The following is a 16,096-nucleotide window of genomic DNA, read 5'->3' as shown; positions in this document are numbered from 1 at the left end:
ATGTGAGAGAGACATACCAATTGGTTGCCTTCCGCATGCCCTGGTCAGGGCCAGGTATCGCCCTTGACCAGAATTGAACCCCGGACCCTTCAGTTTGCAGGCCAACACTCTATCCACTGAGCCAAACTGGGTAGGGCTATGTACTCTTATTTTTTAAGGACTTGGGCACTATAGGTATTTTGTGTCCCTAAAGGATAAGAACCATCAGACAACTTTTCAAATCATTTACAATTGATGCAATTAATTGAGTTTATCAGTGACTGATTTAACCTCCTTTTTTTTTTTAACCTAGCAGAATTGGAGTTAATCATTTCCTGACAAAAGAATGCAATTTCAACTGACCTTTCTTTTGCACCTTGGTGAGTATTAGTTGTCAAAAATCAATTTTCTGCTTGTATTAAATTGCTCTAAAATATTTAATGGAAATAGTTTTTAAACATATTCACCTTCTTTCTATACTGCTATATACTTGCATGGCTCTTCTGTTGTATAATTGTCAAGCAACTAAAAAATTTCACTCAAATATGTTTACTATCCACATATAGTTATTTCTATCACTCTTTCATGGAATATTATCCTCAGCAGATAAATAAATAAAGTAAGATATTAAAGAAAGAAAGATACTTTCAGATTCATAATTTGCAGCTATAATGCATTTCAATTTTTAAAAATAGCTCTTCCTTGAATGTAGCACTTGTCCCAGTGATGTGGTCCCAGCTTATAGGCAAAATTCCCTCTTCTCAATAAGCAGCAGCTCTGAGTTAAAAGGCCAAATTCTCTATGTCTGTGCTATTTTTAATAAGCTGAGAATATTTATATTAGCCATAGAAAAGATATTTCCAACAATTACTCTCTTTGATCCGTACTTTTCTGTCTATAACAGACCTGCTTTTGGTTCCTGAGTACTAACTTGCATAGCATCTTCTCTTGAAAGATTCATACTGAATTTCTTCATGGCAGCAAACTTTAAGAATGTTGTCTTTTAATTTTGCAATTTTTAAACCCCAAGGCAATTTCCCAATTAGATTTCCTGATCATGGAGGAAAGAATAGCTCTAGAAGGGAAATGCTAGTTTGTTCTCTGTTGAAAATTCCCTGCCTCAGAAATGTGAGTCACAAGCCAGTGGGAAGGAACAAGGTGTGTTAGGGTGCACCCCAGGACTCTAAAGCTCAGATCTGGCCTCAGGTAGTCAGAGAAGAGTTGTCTCATCTACACCTGGCTTAGATGTTCTCTTTGGGATGAAACCAACATTCGAAATTAGAAGCAACCACTGAAGATGACTGTGCCTTCTCCCCAGCCTCGATAGCGCGTGGCTTACACCTCGCTCAGACTCCTCCTCAAGGAGCTCCCTCTCTCTGGAGGAAAGGTCTTCAAAACTAAACTAGCAGAAAAGTCTGAGCTTCAATACATCCTGGATTTCTAAATCCAAGGTACCCTGATCTAACCCAAATGTCTAGGTTTGCCTATGGTCAAACCATAAACCAGGTTAACCCCACACCATCAGCTTGGGCACTCTCTGGTTCGACCTTAGGCATTCATACAAACACCGGAGCCTATCTGAACACTTTGTCTTGCAATCTGACTAAGGAAAACAAGAAGAAAAGAATCCTAAAACATGCACTGGCCCCAGGTTTGGGGAATGGGATGCAAAGTGCAAACCTCATCTAATGTGCATTCTTTGGACGTTTCCTTACCCATATAAATAATGCGTGTGAGTACATAGATGTATGTCTACAGCCTCTAAAACGCTGGCGTGCACTCCAAGGTACATGAAAACATCTTACGTGTTTCAGAAAATTATAGCAATTTACAAAATTACTGAGAGATTATATAATAATGGTTATTTCTACAAAGTGATCCTTTTTTTTACAGAAAATTTGCTGTGCATTTTCTTTAAATGACCAGATCTACATTAATTCTTAGTAAATTTCTATCTTTATGTTGTAAGTCATTTTTGAGGAAAATGTTGATTTTCTAAAGACATAAACATCTTTATTCTTCGTCTTTATTGAATTAGTTCCAGTGTAATAATTACCAATGTAATAATCTGGCAGCTGAAATCTCTAGCCCAGGAAGGATATTGCTCAGTTTATCTCCAGGCATGAAGTCTTAACTACTTATGTTTCAGGCCACTTTTTGCCAAGTATTTAGACCATAAGTTCATATTTGCACTTAGCATATTACATTAATAATAGTTAACTAAGTCCCGGAATATGCCTATTTTAGAAAAGTACACATCTGAATAAGACAAGTTTGGCCAAGTTAGGTTATAAAAGCAGGTTAAATCTCTAAGGCAACGATTCCAATAAAAGACTTCAGGATGGAACTTGTCTAAAGGAATAAAACCCTGAAGGGAAGTCTTAGTTAATCCACATGTAGCATTAGCAGAGACTTTATGCCTGACCTTATTTTTAAAAGCCTCTGTCTATTGGAATCCCAAATTCTAATTAGTTATTTGTCCTGGATGCCAATTCTATGAATAAATGGAGATCTGCGTTTGGATTATTGGGTGAATAAAAGGTAAATTCATGTTAACCAATCTAGGATCATTTATCATATAATGAAATAAAAACTGCATGATGGAACTAAGTTTCTTCATTCATCTATCTCAAAGAAAGAGAAAGAAATGTTGGGCTTTTTTTTTTTTTTAGAAGAATAATCTTTGCAATGAGATTGAAGATAAGAAAATTCCCTGTTCAAACTGACATTTGGTAACCTGTGGGGAAGTAGATATTATGTATCATATGATCTATGTATGTTTATAGACTGATAATAATAAAAAAAATAACCAGATTAAAAGAATGCTTCATGTGGGAAATGTATGCATAAGAGAAAGAACATTATTTTTCAGAAGCCTATATTTTTGGAGGACAAGTTGAAAGAAAGAAATCCATTAGATATATAAAACAAGTAAATAAAAAAATTTTTATTTTTACAATTGAGAAAACTGAGAAGAAATCAGCTTAGTTCATAGTATGGTAATTTTTTTTTTCATTTAAGGCCAATCCTCTCCTGTCTATTGAAATCAGGTCTTGGCATAAAAGGTCTCAGGGGAAAAGTACATAAGAGCAGCTGGGACAGGTTGTATGTGTATTATTTTAGAATGCGGGTTTACTTGATTCACCATCCAGAGGCTGGTGGGGTTATTTTGAGGAAAGAGAGAATTGTTGGTTTTTTTACTTTTCATTTTGAGATCATTGCAGGTTCTCATGCAGTTGTAAGAAATAATACAGAGATATCCCATATACCTTTCACCCAATTGCCCCATCTTGCATAACTATAGTACAATATCCCAACCAGAAAATTGACATTGATATATAGTCCATTGACCTTATTCAAATTTCACCAGTTTTACATACACTCATTTGTGTGTGTGTGTGTGTGTGTGTGTGTGTGTGTGTGTGTGTGTTTATCACAGGTGTAGGTTCCTGTATTCACCACCAGAGTTAAGATACCAAATAGTTCCATCACCTTAAGGATCCCTAGTATTACCCCCTTTATCTCCAACCCCACATCCCTCCCTGCCTCCCCAACCCCCTGACAGTCTATTCTCCATCTCTACAATTTTGTCATTCAAGAAATTGAATTATGCAGTAAATAACCATTGAGATTGGCCTTTTCACTCAATGTAACTCCTTTCATATTCGCCCACATTGTTGCATATTTCAGTGATTTTCACTCCTTTTTATTGCTAAGTGCTATTCCATGGTATGGATGTACCACATTTGGCTTAACCATTCACCTATTGAAGTAAATCTAGGTGGTTTCCAGTTTTTTAGTGTGTGTGTTTTTACTATTATAAGCAAAGATGCTATGGATATTTGTATGTAGTTTTTTGTGTAAACATAAAGGTTCATTTCTCTGGAAGTGCAATTGCTGGACTGTATGATAAGCACATGCTTAACTTTATAAGAAACCTCCATACTTTTCCCCCAAGTCGCTGTGCCATTTTACATTCCCACTAGTAGTGTATGAGTCAGCCCGTTTTTCCACATCCTCTCCAGCATCTAGTGTTACTGCTGCTTTTTTATTTTACCTATTCTGATAGGTATGTAGTGCTATCTTATTGTGGCTTTGATTTGCATTTCCCTAATGGCTAATGAGGTTGAACATCTTTTCAGGGGTGTATTTGCCATCTGTATATCTTCTTCAGTGAAATGTCTACTTGTGCCACTTGCCATTTTCTAGTTGGTTGGTTTCCTAATGTTGAATTTGGAGAGCACTTTACATATTCTAGGTCAACACCTTATTCAGATTTGTGATTTGCAATTATATTCTCCCAGTCTGCAGCTTGCCTTTTTACTTCACAAAGTTTCTAATTTTGATGAGGTCCAATTTATCAATTTTTCTCTACTTGGATCATGGTTTTGTTGTCAATTCTAGTAATTCTTTGCCTAGCCCTAAGTTCCAAAGATTTTCTCTTACATGCCATAGAAGTTTTGTAGTTTTATAGATTTACTAGAGGCCCAGTACATGGGATTTGTGCACTAATGGGGGGGGGGGGGGGGCGGGCATGGCCTGAGGGAATCGGCCCACTGTGGGAGCACCACTCACCCCAGTCAGCCAAGCTCTGCTCCCAATGTGGGAGTGCACTGACCACCAGGGGGCAGCTCCTGCATTGAGCATCTGCTCCCTGGTGGTCAGTGCACATCATAGTGACTGGTCAACTGGTCGTTCTGGTCATTCTGCCATTCGGTCACTGGATTTTTATTATATAGGATATTTTATACTTAAATCCATGATCCATTTTGTTTTAATGTTTGTATAGGTCATGAGGTTTGGGTGACAAGTTTATTTTTTGCCTATGGATGCCCAATATTAATCACTATTTATTGAAAAGGTTATCCTTCCTTCATTAATTACCTTTGCACCTCAAAAATCAGTTCAGCCTTTTTGTGTGGATCTATTTCTGGATTATCTGTTCTGTTGATCTATGGGCCTATTCCTCCACCAATATTACTCTCTTGTTAAGTAATTCTGGGTCCTGTGTCTTTCAACCTATTTTATTCCTTCAAAATTATCATGTCTATAATTTGAACTGTCATCAGGAGAAAACTAGTGCCTGGGTTTGGGCCTTGAGACTCATAACAGAATTTTAACCCTTTCATTAAATTTAAAAAGATACTATACTGTCTTGTTCAAATACACTTTTAAAAGAAGAAATATAACTATGTCTATAAATAGCTATCAATAAAATATTACAGTCGACTCACATTGGATTTGCATTTAACTTTATATGTGTGTTAACCTTAGACCTTAGCCCGAGGAAGATTCTACTTTGTTTTCTTCAATCTTCCCAACAGTAAACTAATCTATTAATATGGATGGGTTACAAAAGTGTAACTTGAACATAATAGAGCAAACCCTGGGCACAAACCATGTAGGAAGGAAAGAGTTAGGATTACCCTACCCACCCCTCATTTACATAGAGAGATTTAACAGTTATCTTAACACGAAATTTAACCCTTTGAAACAAATACAACTTTAAAAATAGTTTGTAAACTGAGAATTAAGAATGTTATCTCAGAGGCTGTACATGAAAAGTAGAGACTTGAGGTGACAATTGAGATAGAGTTGCTCTTGCAAATCATCTTATATCTCTTGTGACCAAATGCCTCCCAGACAGATCTGTGGGACAGCAGGTGTGAAGGCCTATGTGGGCTATACAGACTGAAACCCCAAGGGGCATCATTTGTTCCAGGGCTCATCTGAGCCCAACAATCCATATTATTAAAAGGATCAATTGGCCCTGGCCGGTTTGGCTCAGTGGATAGAGCATCAGCCTGCAGACTGAAGGGTCCCGGGTTTGATTCTGGTCAGGGGCACATGCCTGGGTTGCAGGCTCGATCCCCAGTGGGGTGTGTGCAGAAGGTGGCCAATCAATGATTCTCTCTCTCATCATTGAGGTTTCTATCTCTCTCTCCCTTTCTCTCTAAAATAAATGAAAAAATATATTTTTAAAAGGATCAATTGAACTTACACACATTTTAGGAGAGAATTCTTTTCCAATGATTTCTTAAACTCTCTGGTTGATTTGGTACAGGTTGAAACAACAGGTGTAAGAGACAGAATTAGGATTCTCCCTCCTCTTGTCTGTTTTTTGCCCTGCAATGATGCATGGAGAATTCCCAGTCCAGAGAAGCTGTCCCAGATTGGCTTCTTAGAAGCAGAGCCTGAGAGGGGGATTTGTGTGCACATGGTTTACTGAGGGATGCTCGGAGGAGTAAGGGTGAGGGAAGTGAAGTCACATATGGTCCCAGCTGGAGGCAGGCTCCAGCTCCTCCCAGGGAAAGGTTCTGAGCATAATTTGCACAGTGAAGTGGATCCTAGCCTGAGGCAATAGAACCAGCCTTTGAAGTAAGCATTTATCATTCATTGGCTGCAGGATGGCCCAGGTGTGGACATGAATGCAGGTGGTATAACCCTACAGGCTAGGAGATTTCCACCGGACTGAGGGCCCCAACAGCATCCAGGACAAGGGTCTTACTGATCAACAGAACTGCTATTAAAAATAGACTAACTTTTCCAATTTAGCCAGTTGCTTCTTTAAGCCTTCTGCTCCCCTTTCTAAGTAGCTGTTTTCTAAGTAGCTGTTTCTGTTGTGTTCAAGGGTTGCTCAGTTTTGCAAAAGCTGAAGATAAATGCAACAGGGGTGCCTGTCATCCCCCCACCGGCAACCTCCTAGTGGGACGCAGCACGCAGCTCACGGCTTCCTCTACCTGTGGGCTGGATGGAGCCCAGAAATACTGCATCCTCAGCTACCTGGAGGTGGGTTGGTTCTTTGTTTATTTGTTGGGCCATTATTTAATCAATGATGTAGATTCTCCCAGGTACCTCTGGGGCTGCTCAGACAACAGTATGAGAGACAACATGCCTTTCAGAACATCAGAGACACCATTCAAAGCCAGGAAACCTTGATAGATTAGAAAATAGGGAAGATCTGCTGCATCTATTTCTTGTAACCTATAGAATTAGACAGAAAAGTCTTTTCAGTTCAGTCTTTGAAGGGAATTACTATGCAATGCGGCTGCCGTTAGTGACTCACGTGGAGTTAGCATAATTGACTTACGCAGTGAAGCTTGAGGACCCCTCAGGGCCTCAAGGCCATTCTGCCAAACATGAGTTCTCATGGCCGGACCCTAGAGATAGCGGGGTGCAGCTTGGAATTCACTGTGCAGCCTCACAAGCCACTTGGAAACTGCCTTGCCTAAAAAGCAGAGTATCCCTCTGTGAATATGTTTGGGGCCTTTTTTTTCCTCTTAAAGACCAGTTTATTAAAAGGACAAGTTGCCTTACAGGTCTTTTCCTCCCTGTGTTCTGGGAGCAGCGCAAGTATCCAAGGTCATCCATGCATCCTACCTGCTGAAAAGCCCGAGGCAGTCACGTCAGTCCTTCAATGAGAGGATGTTCAGGAAGGAAGTTGGACACAGGCCTAATGTTGATGGCTCAGGCTTTTCCATGTATTGTTCTTTACGGCATCTCCTGGAGGTCTCTGGGAAATGCTTTGTATTCTAATTGGTTTCTAGTAAAAGAGGATGATTATAAATAAGTGGAGACACTACCTGAGAGCTTAGCACTGTTCTAAGTTTGGGAAGTATTTGTGTCAGAAAGCAAATGCTCTACATGTGCAAGGAAATGACCCTGGAGAAGTGTTTGCTCAACTCTAGGTCAGGTGGGATGGATGACTCTTTAAGTAACTTTATGAGTCCAGGGCCTGTGGACAAAGAAGTGGTTCTCAGCTCTAATATTAGAAACTTTCCGACCCAGACACCAGCCATCTTGTCCGTCTGCCACTGGCATTTACTTACTATGGCCATAGCCAACTCATGATGTACTCACACAATAATTAGAAAGTCATATTCCTACATCTTAATTTCACTTGACCAAAAGCAGAAAGAAATCAAACTTAAGAGGCTTTCTTTTTTTGGGGGGAAGGGGGGTGCACTAGAGAATCACAGAAATCTTAAAAATCTTAGAGCTAGAAAAAAAAATCTCCAAATCTCTCCAGGCTGATAACGTATCACAGGTGGGGCTACCAGTGCTGGTGCACATGGACAGCGTGCAGGGTGGAGGGGATTCTCCCATCTATTGTAAGACCCCCAAAATGAGACCCTTACTCTGTCCCACAATCGACGGCGTCCCCAATCAACCGCAGGAGGCGTCACTTGATGCAAACCGCAAGAGGCTTTTATTCCAGCATGCTGGGGCTCAACTCGTAACTCACGCAGGAGCAGAGGAGTTAAGCAGCCCAGTAGGAAATTTTACAAGCTTATATAGGCAAAAACTACACGTTGGGAGGGGTCACACACGAGAGGGAGGAAAAGGGGACCAAATGCTGCCTGGGAATTCAAAGGGGGAGCTGGGCTCGTTAATCTCATGTTTTATGATAGGGCTTTTTCCTGGGACAGCCTTGATGGTCTGGTTCCTATCACCAGGGGGGAGACTTGGAGGAGTTGAGATAAGATACACAGCTTTACAACTTTGATGGTCTTGTTCCCATCACAGGAAGGGAGAGACCTTGGGGAGATAAGACACATAGCTTTAATGGTCTTGTTCTTATCATTGGGAGAGAGACCTTGGGGAGTTGAGACAAGACAGACAGCTTTCAAAAAATTCTTTATTCTTACACTATTACCTGGCAAGCTGCTGCCAAGCACAGCATCCTCTCCAAAACCTGCAAGTCAACATGGACCCACAGTGCTACCCGAGCGGGACCCCCACTTCGTCACCACAACTAAACATCCTCTGCAGCCAGTCTCAGCAAAGACTAGGCTCCTGAAATGTTTACGGAAAGAGTAGCCCACAAGCTCTGAGTATAAGCATTTCCCCCGTACTCTGTGTATACTACTGGAAATACTTTGAAGCCCTGACATCTTTCGGTGGAATCCCAGGGCTTCTGCTACTCTTTAGCCTCCCCTTAAGCAGAATTGATCTAGTTTCCGTAGTTCATCAATTTCCCAAGTGCATTTTTGGTTTTCTTCAAGTCGAAGGCTTATGATGGCCAGTGATTCTAAAAAGGTGATATGGATCTCCTGAAAGGCTGGTTTATTTTTACAGACAACAGCTAAAACAGTCATTAAAATCATTACGCATTAGCCCTGGCCAGTAGCACTGTTGGTTAGAGCATCGTCCGATATGCTACAGTTGTGAGTTTGATCCCAGATTGGGACACCTGCAGGAATCAACCAAAGAGTGGAGAGGAAGGTTGATGTTTCTCTCTCTCTCCCTTCCTCTCTCTAAAATCAATTTTTAAAAAATATATTTTAAAAAATCATCATGCATTCATTCAACAAATTTTATTGAACATATGCTATGTTCCAGACACTATACGAGGTGAGGAGAATACAACCATAAACAAAACAAAGTCCTTGCCCTCATTCATCTTAAAGTCTAATGAAGGCGACAGACAGTAATCCAATGACTATACAATATAGTCTCAAGTAGTGATAAGCGCTTAGAGAATATCGCCAAGCAGGGTAAGGGATAGAGACTAGCAGAGGCCATAAGGGTGGGAGGAGGTGGAATTTTAGAAGTCAAGGAAAATCTCTCTGACCTGAGAACAGCTTGTGTTAAGATGTGAATATTCTAAGGCCGGGGAGTTCTTGGTAAGCTCCAGGAAAAGCAAGAAGTGAGCACAGCTAGGGCTGAGTGCATCAGGGAAGACAAGCAAGGAGGCGGCCCTGGCGAGGTCATGTAGGCCCTCGTAAGCCATGTCAGGACATAAGCTCAGTGTTCACCAGCGCATTCGCTGTTGTAGGCAATTTCCACCACAGGGGATGGTGATAACCGGCTCCTGCTCCCTGAAAGCTTTGCAAAAATGCTCCTCCAGGGCCCCACATATTAGCCAGGAACAACTGTGCGGGTCATTGGCATCTTTCAGAAATCCCTGGAGATTTCCTTAGGAGTTTTAAGTGAGTATAGCTACAAGCAGACATGAAGTTAAGCAAACTCCAAGGCCAATCTCGGCTGTATAGCCTTTGAAAATATATCTCAAGCAAAACTAGTTCCAGTTCCCAAAAAGACCTTCTAGTCTGTGAGACAAGAGGTAGGGCTCCCTGCTGTGAGTTTATAAAAGGCTTTTACAAAATCCATAAAGTGTAATATAAAGATTTTGGCATTGGAAGCTTTTCTGCCAAAAACTATGTCTGAGAGAGAAAGGATGATGATTGCAGATAGCCTAGTGGCCCACTGCTTTATTAGTTTCATAGCAAATATTCTTTTTCTTTTTTTTTTACTAAAGGAAATAATTCCACTCAAAGAGCATATTCTAATTGTTTCTCTGTAGTTTAAAATAATCTCCAGATCATCTGCCTCTTGTATGAGAAGAAAATTAGTTCCACATGTTTACATTTTTGTTCCAAATATGTAAATTTTATAAAAATTCTTTCATATTTTAAATTCATTTGTTATTGTATTTAAGCACCTATTGGTGGAAAAATTGATGTCTTGTTATTTCCTCTGCTTTTTATTTTTAGCCAGATTGAATGACAAATATAGTAAGTACAGCTTGTTTTTAAATTTAGGTCAACAATAAGTAATTACAATTCTTTATTTTAAATTTAAATGGTGACATTTTCCAGGGGGAACAAAAATGCTTCATTTGTGACTCCAGATTTCCATACGATCCGCACACCCATCCCAACAGCCACACCATTGAGAATGTGATTACAAGTTTTGAACCAAATAGAGAAAAGAAATGGTGGCAATCCGAAAACGGTATGAATAAGTTCCTTTCCAATTTTTTCTTCATATTTTTAATAAGGTGTCTTTCTGTATGATTTTAAGTGTCAGGCAAGGAGTTTTTTTGTTTTGTTTTGTTTTGCTTTGTTTTGTTTTTGAATGGAACAGTATCTACCAGAATGTATAAGAACAAATTTCCTTTTCATTTTAAGACAGATTATTTTTTCTAGAGAAATAGAAGTGTATTTTAAGCACATAACTCAGAATGTTTCACTCTTTCCATGTATGAGAAGAAAATATCTCTGCATTCTTTTGTTCTTTGTAAAAAAAATAATAAGGAAATTTATGAGGTGTTGGTAAATAAAGGCTAATATAAAACACACTAAGTGGAATTAATAATGCCAGGAGACGTCTCAGAGTTCACGCCATGTGCTTATCCTTCTTCAACACATGAAGGAAGAGAAAAAAATGACACTTTGTTTCTTTCCGCAAGCCAACGGTTTTAATACAAATTGAATTGAAAGGATAGTTGGCTACTGACTGAAGTTCTCTCCCTTCCTGATGTATGCCCTTCTCTGGTCACGATCAACTGCGATATTGAACCTCACACTGGCCCTGACTATTCTAAGTTTGAACCTGACCGGGGATTCCTCATGTCCCCCTTCCACCACGCCTCCCCCACCCCAGCTTTGGGCCTTATGTGCTTGAATCAATGTAGACTGGCTCACTCATGATGGCTCCTCTTCAACATGGTGCCAGTTCTGCTTTAGAGCTGTTTAGACGCCCATGCCAGCATTTGTCCCACATCTCCTCTCAGAAGGAATCCCCTCTGTCCCAGCTGCTTACATAGAACCAGGGTTCTCAGCCAAGAATTTTAGAGAGGGAAAGGAGATCTTTCTAGAAAGGGTGAGGAGCCCATGACAGAGCCTGGGATGTGGCTGCCCGCTCAGCAGCAAACGCTTCCCCAGCCATGCACCGGAAGGTAAGCTGCACGCCGTTCAGCAGCCCAGCCGCTGTGCTGTGGAGCTGTGCTGCCCAGTATCGGGGCCCTCGCCACATGTGCTCCTGAGCGCTGAAAACATGGCTAATTCAAATTGGGATGTGCTATACGTAGAAAACTATCCCAGATTTCTAACTCTTAGTTTGGGGTGAAAATGTGTGATAAAACATTGCTAATTTTTAAAATATTGATGGCATGTTCAAATAAGAATATTTGGGGGGGGGTGTTTAAATATATTAAAAGTAATTGCACCTGCTGAAATGTGGCTGCCAGAAAAATTTAAATGACACCAGCGACTCATATTTCTATTGGACGGCGCACTTTAGCGAGATCAGAGCTTCCATTGTGTCCAGATTAGGGCCAGTCCTCCATGTCCATGATGAGGTGATGGCAGCTAAGAGCCTCCGTGCAAAGTCCTGGCCAGGATAGCTCCGTCTTCTCAGCCACAGAGGAGCCCACAGTTCCTCACTCCAAAGGAAGGCTCTAAGCTGTGTTTTATGCTGACTGACAATAAAACTGGTGCAAAGATTATTAACAGCTGTTGGAAGGATAGGGCGTGTCAGTTGTACCATGCTCTGGCTTGCTAGCTCACACTTGTGTGTAGTGAAGATGTGAGTTCAAGGACATGAGCCCGTTGTTCCACCTATGGGAAGTGTCCCGGGTCTCCTTTGGTGGTATGTAATACTGCCACACTGTGGCCATAGGCACGGATGTGGGCACAGTCTGGGTAAATCCCATATTGCTCTCACATAGACCTTCTCTTGGGTATGGAATAGCATGGGAAACCACTCCAACAGACTGGGAAAGAGTGTTGATCACCAGCCATGGGCTTTCGAAGGGTTTTATTATAGACAAGCCACACCGAGGGATTAACGTGATAAACAGGGGTCTCTCAAAATCACTGATTTTCTCCTTTCTGGGTTTTTCTTTAGGTCTTGATCATGTCAGCATCAGATTGGACCTAGAGGCGTTATTTCAGTTCAGCCACCTTATTCTGACCTTTAAGGTACAGATGTGTAGGTCTACTGCCCCTTTATCTACTTACCAAATGCTGGGCGTCCCTGAAAGTCTGCTTCCTCGCTTCCTTGCAGAGAACAAAAAGCTATGTTTACCTGGACTCCAGCTTTTTCACTGGGGTGTTTGTTCTTGAATTGAAACAAAATACCACTGCTCATTAATTAGTAACTTAGATGGTCAACGACAACCAAAGAAAAGTCTTAGAAGATACAGCAAAAAGAAAAATGTCAAGCACTAGGGGATAGAGACCACAGAACAAGAAAGATACTTTTGGGCAAAAATGGCAAGAACTAGAAATTATTTAGGGAAATATGGAAAGATTGTGATCAAAAAAGGAAGAAAAGTCAAAGGGTCTTGGTTAAGGTTGCTGAGGTACCAGAGAAAATCCTGTGCTAGAGTCATTCTCTGATCATGCATCAAAATTCTGATTTTGATGTCAGGCCTGGTGCTAAGTTGTTGTTATAAAAAAATGAATATAAAATAAAAAGTTATTTAAATAAACCATTAGCCTTTGCCTCCAAAGAGCTCACAATCTAGTCATGGCTACAAATTTATATATTCATATATAAAGCACATATATAAATTTAAAATCATAATACGGGGTGATAAGTGCATAGACATATTAGAATGGTGGGGAGTTCATTGACAACGCTAAATCTGCTCAGGGGAACCCAGATAAACTTCATGGTATGTTTTCAAGGATATAAGAGTTTGCCAAAGGAAAAGCATTCTAGCCCCACCCCCACCCCCCCACCAAAAAAAAAAAAAGAATAAAAGAAAAAAACATGCAAATTGCTGTATAAAATATCCATTACATTAGCTTTTTAAAAATTAATATGCCATCTTTCTCCAATTAATAAATCACATGGCCATAAACATTTTTAAATGGAATTAGATTTTAGGGCAAAATATGCACTCATAAATACTTGCCCACTTTTGGAAAGAGATTTGGTATATGTTTACCATATAGAAATTTTAAGGGATACAAATAAAGTTTGAAAACATAGAATTAGAAAATATAAATATTTACTGTGAAGCGGGTAATTAAATCTCCCTTTGTGAAGTATTACAAGTTTAACTCATTTTTCCATAGACTTTTCGGCCTGCTGCAATGTTAGTTGAACGTTCCACAGACTATGGACACACCTGGAAAGTATTTAAATATTTTGCAAAAGACTGTGCTACTTCCTTTCCCAACATCACATCTGGCCAGGCCCAGGGCGTGGGAGACCTTGTTTGTGACTCTAAATATTCGGATATTGAGCCCTCAACTGGCGGTGAGGTAGCATTTCCTTTCTTGGATTCCTTTGCTGTAAAATAAGCCTGTTGTGGTTGTTGTTAATGTGGTTAATTTATAAAAAAGCAATTTAGGTAGTGTTTGCTGAAAAATAACTTGAGCTGTTGGGTTTTAAGAATGACAGTTTAAATTGAAACGAGTCCTGAATTCATCTCACATTCAGATAAATAATAAATACCTTCTAAGCAATAGTCCTGCACAGTGCCCAGCTGAAGGTGAGTGGGGGCTAAAATCCAGGCTGGGCACCAGGGCCTGGGGGGTTCAGAGGGAGGAGCATCTGTTTCTGACCCTTACAAGGGAGTGCGTAGGCGAGTGCAGCCCTGGACTAATTATCTCAATTCCTTGATCTACAAGCCACCACTCAGGTGGAATCTGCCAGGAATCTCCCCCTGAACAACGCTGGTAACCGGCAGAGGATCAGGGTAGGAGTGGGGCTGGCGGTATTATCTTATCAGGTGTAGTAGAAAGAACTGGTGGTGGGCGGTAGCTCCAGAATTCCCTGCCAAATCCAAACTGGTCATGACTTGCTGAGTTGTGACCCCATCACTCCACCCCAACCCAGAGCAGGAGCCCTTCTTGCGTATGGCATCACACAGTCTTCCCCGACAACTGTTTATAACTTTCATTTTCCTTCTTGGTACTTTTATTCATATGAAAACCCAACGATGGCCTGTATCCTGCGCTAGCTGGGATGCAATAGCTTGGCCTGCGGGTAAGATCAGGATCTCTTATGTAAGAGTATATACCCTTTAGCCCTAGCTGGTTTGGCTCAGTGGACAGCCTGTGTACTGAAAGGTCCCATGTTCTATTCCGGCCAAGGGCTCATGCCTGGGTTTAAGGCTCAATCACCAGTAGGGGGCGTGCAAGAGGAAGCCAATCAATGATTCTCTCTCATCATTAATGTTTCTCTCTCTCCCTCTCCCTTCCTCTCTAAAATCAATAAAATATATTTTTTTAAAAAGAGTATACTCTTTAACAATCAAGTTCTTGGGTAAAATACGTACATTTGCCTACATTTGTTTTACAGGTTGTTTTAAAAGCTTTGGATCCCAGCTTTGAAATAGGAAACCCCTACAGCCCCTACATCCAGGGTACGAATTGCTTTATATTTTTCACATCCATTACTTTTCTAAAAATCTCATGTTAGAAGTGTCCTTGTAATTACCTTTCTAGAGTACATTAAGGGGATGTCAGTCCAGAAGGGCACCTTGAACCGATACAACCTAAATGCACTTTGGTTCGTTGATTTTATTATGATTTTCCTTTCTCTAGACCTTGTTACATTAACAAACCTGAGGATAAACTTCACCAAGCTCCACACCCTTGGGGATACTTTGCTTGGAAGGAGGCACAATGACTCCCTGGATAAGTACTACTATGCTCTCTACGAGATGGTGGTCCGGGGCAGCTGCTTCTGCAATGGCCATGCTAGCGAGTGCGGCCCGATGCAGGCGGTGCCGGGAGATGTGGTCAGCCCTCCGGGAATGGTGAGTGACGCAGCCAGGAGAGCAGCTGGCTCCCTACCTTTCTTACTGTCCTGGTGCTCCAGGTAGATCAGACTTTCCACCTGGGGATCCACACAGTGCCGGCCTTGTGTCGGGGCAGGTCTGATTCAGCCTGGCCTGACAAAGCCCTGTGGATTCTGCCACATATGGGCATTCTTGAACTCATGACCAGGGTGTATAACTGGCGATTTTAAGATAGCCCGTCTTGCTCTCTCTTTGCTATTTGTTTTTTTAGGGAATGGAGATTTGTGAGGAGGACCCATACGTTTACATGCATTCCCTTACTCCACTGCGTAAGGCATTACCCTTACCCAGAAGTTTTGACTTCAGGTTAAAGACATTAGTACATTATTAAAATATTTGTAAAGTGTTTTTCCCTAAGGCAGTGGTCGGCAAACTCATTAGTCAACAGAGTGGCAAACAAGCCGCATGTGGCTCGCGAGCCGCAGTTTGCCGACCACTGCCTTACACAAACTTATTGGTGGTCTACTGTAGTCAGTGCCGTGGTGTTGGAATAATATCTGCTGTTGTAAGGATGGTCGCCCCAAGTAGCAGTCTTACACTGTGATGACTGTGTCTTCATAGTGCCAATCTCTT

General features: G+C 41.0%; 1 protein-coding gene across 1 annotated transcript in view; it reads left to right on the top strand.

The window, feature by feature from the left end:
• Positions 1-325: 325 nt before the first annotated feature.
• LAMB4 (laminin subunit beta 4) overlaps positions 326-16,096 on the top strand; it is a gene marked incomplete at its 5' end in the record, with an annotated part of 89,893 nt that continues 74,122 nt past the window's right edge. The window contains 7 exons of the mRNA XM_079786374.1: positions 326-359; positions 6,611-6,768; positions 10,581-10,716; positions 12,613-12,686; positions 13,791-13,979; positions 15,022-15,085; positions 15,267-15,481. Coding sequence (XP_079642500.1) covers positions 326-359; positions 6,611-6,768; positions 10,581-10,716; positions 12,613-12,686; positions 13,791-13,979; positions 15,022-15,085; positions 15,267-15,481 — 870 coding nt within the window. The remainder of the gene's footprint in view (positions 360-6,610; positions 6,769-10,580; positions 10,717-12,612; positions 12,687-13,790; positions 13,980-15,021; positions 15,086-15,266; positions 15,482-16,096) is intronic.

The sequence above is a fragment of the Cnephaeus nilssonii genome, assembly GCF_951640355.1.
Source record: "Cnephaeus nilssonii genome assembly, chromosome: 12".
Taxonomy (NCBI): domain Eukaryota; kingdom Metazoa; phylum Chordata; class Mammalia; order Chiroptera; family Vespertilionidae; genus Cnephaeus; species Cnephaeus nilssonii.
This window is presented reverse-complemented; position numbering and strand designations above follow the sequence as displayed.